The sequence below is a fragment of the Oratosquilla oratoria genome, chromosome 3 (assembly GCF_046742065.1).
Source record: "Oratosquilla oratoria isolate Oo_2021 chromosome 3, ASM4674206v1, whole genome shotgun sequence".
NCBI lineage: Eukaryota > Metazoa > Arthropoda > Malacostraca > Stomatopoda > Squillidae > Oratosquilla > Oratosquilla oratoria.
Genome location: NC_134779.1, coordinates 28,529,902 through 28,533,513, shown reverse-complemented (window position 1 = coordinate 28,533,513; position 3,612 = coordinate 28,529,902). Strand labels below are relative to the sequence as shown.

Genomic DNA, 3,612 nt, shown 5'->3' with positions numbered 1-3,612 from the left:
AGGAAACATGATGTATGAAGGAAATATGGAAATGTGGTTTTTCGTTTTTTTTTTTCGAAAAGATGAATGCGTCTTTACCTAGTTTTATTCTGTAATCACAAAGAAACTGCAAACATTCAACCTTAAAGCAAGGATGATATGACATTTGTGTATACTTTCTCATTGCGATATGAATGTATATAAAAGTAAGTATGTATGTATGTATGCATGTATATGTGTATGTATATTTGTATACGTGTATATATGCATCCATGTATATATGTATGCATGTATGCATGCATGTATACATGTATGTATGTATATATATATGTTTGTACGTTTGAATGTATGTTTGTATGTATAGATGTATATATGTATGTATGTATGTATGTATGTAATGTATGTATGTATGTATGTATGTATGTATGTATGTATGTATGTATGTATGTATGTATGTATGTATGTATGTATGTATATGTATGTATGTCTGTGCATGTATGTGCATGTATGTATATATGTACATACTCATTTCTATAGATACATACACACGCATATAATATGTGTGTGCGTGCGTGTGTGTGCGTGCGTGCGTGTGATTCACCATGGTCATGGATCACATGTTGGACTCGTAATCGACAGCTATTTCCCTCCCGGAAGCGAGCTCAGAGCTCGTATGATCGATCTATGGGTAATGCTGTGACCTTACACGCACACACTCCCCCAACTCCCCGCCCACGAGAGTTGAAATAACGACTCGAAGCGCAGCGATACTGAAATTATTTCAGCCTTGGGCAGAATTCGGACCCGGACCGCCGTAGTGACAGTCGGAGACTTTAGTGTGTGTGTGTGTGTGTGTGTGTGTGTGTGTGTGTGTGTGTGTGTGTGTGTGTGTGTGTGTGTGTGTGTGTGTGTGTGTGTGTGTGTGTGTGTGTGTGTGTGTGTGCGTGTGCGCGTGCTTGTGTGTTTGTGTCAGTATTTTTTTTATTTTATTTACTCTCCAACAAAATCTTTATCACGCTCGGGTCTGATTGATTATACTTTATTATCTATTTTTTCCTGTTTCCCAAAATTTTAATCCTCCTCTCGTTTATCTTTTCCAAGATTCTTTTCTTATATTTTTCCTTCATTTATTCCCAGGTTATTATGTTTCATAATAAGGCTTTACTTATGAACTGTTTTTCTTCAATATTTTTTTATCCATATTTGTTCTTTCTCCGATGATATCACAATTTTAACTTTCAAACTTTCATTTTTATACAAATCGAGAAGTTTATCGTATTTCTTTATTTAAGAAACTTTTCTGTTTATTTATTAATTAGTATTCAGTGTTTGATTATAGATTTATTCCTATATTTATCTATTCATTTATCTTTTATGCATTTCTTTATTTATTCAATTACCAAGCATTATACAATTTTTCATCTTTCCATTTATCTATTTATCATTTTTGTACAACTCGAGTACATTATCTTGTTTCTTTATTTAAGTAACTTTTCTGTTTATTCGTTTATTTATTCAAGGATCAATCTATTAATTAATATTCAGTGTTTAAATATAGATTTATTCCTATATTTATCTATTCATTTATCTTCTATGTATTTCTTATTTATTTAATTATCAAACATTTTACAAATTTTCATTTTTTTATTTATGTATTTATCTATATTTCTCTATTTATTTATACATCATTTGTGTTTTTATTCACTCGTATAAGCATTTATTTTTTGTATTGATGCGAGGTATTTAGCTGTACAATACTCAGTTTGTTATAACTAGGCGAGATCATTAGGAATTACAATTGTGCTATGCGCGTCATTACCCTTGTTTCTGAAATATACGGCCCTGGGTTCGATTCCCCAGAGGATCCAAGTGCAGAGGAGAAGGTGACTTTTTGGACAGTAGGAAGGCCACGATGTGCTGTGTCTTACGACACTGCTTCTGACCCAGGGCAGTGGACAGGATGCAGGGATGACCCGTCATCCAGGAGGTGCCAAGATAAGAGGAAGGGAGGAGGGTGGAAGGGAGTGGAATATATAGGAAATGGAATGGGTGGGAGTGGTTTTTATGCCTTTTTCTTTTTGGCTACCCCCCGTGTAGGGGAAAAAAGCCTTTGGTATATATATGTAGGAAGGCCACGAAGATGAATAAAATCACCTGGCGACAGTCACTGTGAAGGAAAGAGTACCCTTCGATAGGAATGGTGATGAACAAAACAGGATGTTATATCTTCGCCAAATTTGTTCTACTAAGAGGAACAGAATAGACTAGGGTGCAATAGAATAGCCTCCTCCTCCTCCTCCTCCTCCTCCTCCTCCTCCTCCTCCTCCTCCTCCTCCTCCTCCTCCTCCTCCTCCTCCTCCTCCTCCTCCTCCTCCTCCTCCTCCTCTTCCTCCTCCTCCTCCTCCTCCTCTTCCTCTTCCTCCAGCGGGCAACACTGGAGGAGCTGTTTCGTCTGGATCCATCGCAGCAGCTGTTCATTTGTCATGAGGCGGGTTTCGTCCTTCACTTGGATCTTCCTAGTTAACCTTGACGATGCTCCTCCTCCTCCTCCACCTCCTCCTCCACCTCCTCCTTCTCCTCCTCCTCCTCCTCCTCCTCCTCCTCCTCCACCTCCTTCTTCTCCTCCTTCTCCTCCTCCCCCTCCTCCTCCTCCTCCTCCTCCTTCTCCCCTCCTCCTTTTCCCCCCTCCTCCTTTTCCCCCCTCCTCCTCCTCCTCCTCCCTCTCCCCCCTCCTCCTCTTCCTTCTCCCCCTTCCTCCTCCTCCTTCTCCCCCTCCTCCTCCTCCTCCTCCTCCTCCTCCGCCTCCTCCTCCTGCTCCCCTCCTCCTCCTCCTCCTCCTCCCTCTCCTCCTCCTCCTCCTCCTCCTCCGTCAACGCCATCATCAAAAGCACCAATACCATTAACACCACCCTCATCAACACCACCTCCACCTACACATCCATCTTCACCTTCACATCCACTTTCTCAACATCTTCGACCTCCACATTCACTTCCTCTACATTCCTCTTCTCCACATACCCCTCCTCCACATCCACTTCCTCCACCTCCCCCTCCTCCACATACACCTCATCCACATCCACCTCATCTACATCTACTTCATCAACATCCACTTCACCCACATCCCTCTCATCCACATCTCCTTCATCCACATTCACTTCCTCTACATTCCTCTTCTCCACATCCCCCTTATCCATATCCACCTCCTCCACATCCACCTCCTCCATATCCACCTCCTCCACATCCACCTTCTCCACACCCACCTCCTCCACATCCACATCCTCCACACCCACCTCCTCCACATCCACCTTCTCCACACCCACCTCCTCCACATCCACATCCTCCACACACACCTCCTCCACATCCACATCCTCCACACACACATCCTCCACATCCACCTCCTCCACACCCACCTCCTCCACATCCACCTCCTCCACACCCACCTCCTCCACATCCACATCCTCCACACCCACCTCCTCCATATCCACATCCTCCACACCCACCTCCTCCACATCCACCCCCTCCACATCCACATCCTCCACATCCACCTCATTCACATCCACCTCATCCACATCCACATCCTCCACACCCACCTCCTCCACATCCACATCCTCCACATCCACCTCATTCACATCC

General features: G+C 43.2%; 1 protein-coding gene across 1 annotated transcript in view; it reads right to left on the bottom strand.

The window, feature by feature from the left end:
* Positions 1 to 3,173, bottom strand: part of LOC143041821 (uncharacterized) — a 4,874-nt gene extending 1,701 nt beyond the window's left edge. Inside the window, exons 1-3 of the mRNA XM_076213908.1 lie at positions 2,928 to 3,173; positions 2,445 to 2,668; positions 2,264 to 2,388 (exon numbers count right to left, since the gene is read on the bottom strand). Coding sequence (XP_076070023.1) covers positions 2,264 to 2,388; positions 2,445 to 2,668; positions 2,928 to 3,173 — 595 coding nt within the window. The remainder of the gene's footprint in view (positions 1 to 2,263; positions 2,389 to 2,444; positions 2,669 to 2,927) is intronic.
* Positions 3,174 to 3,612: the final 439 nt, after the last annotated feature.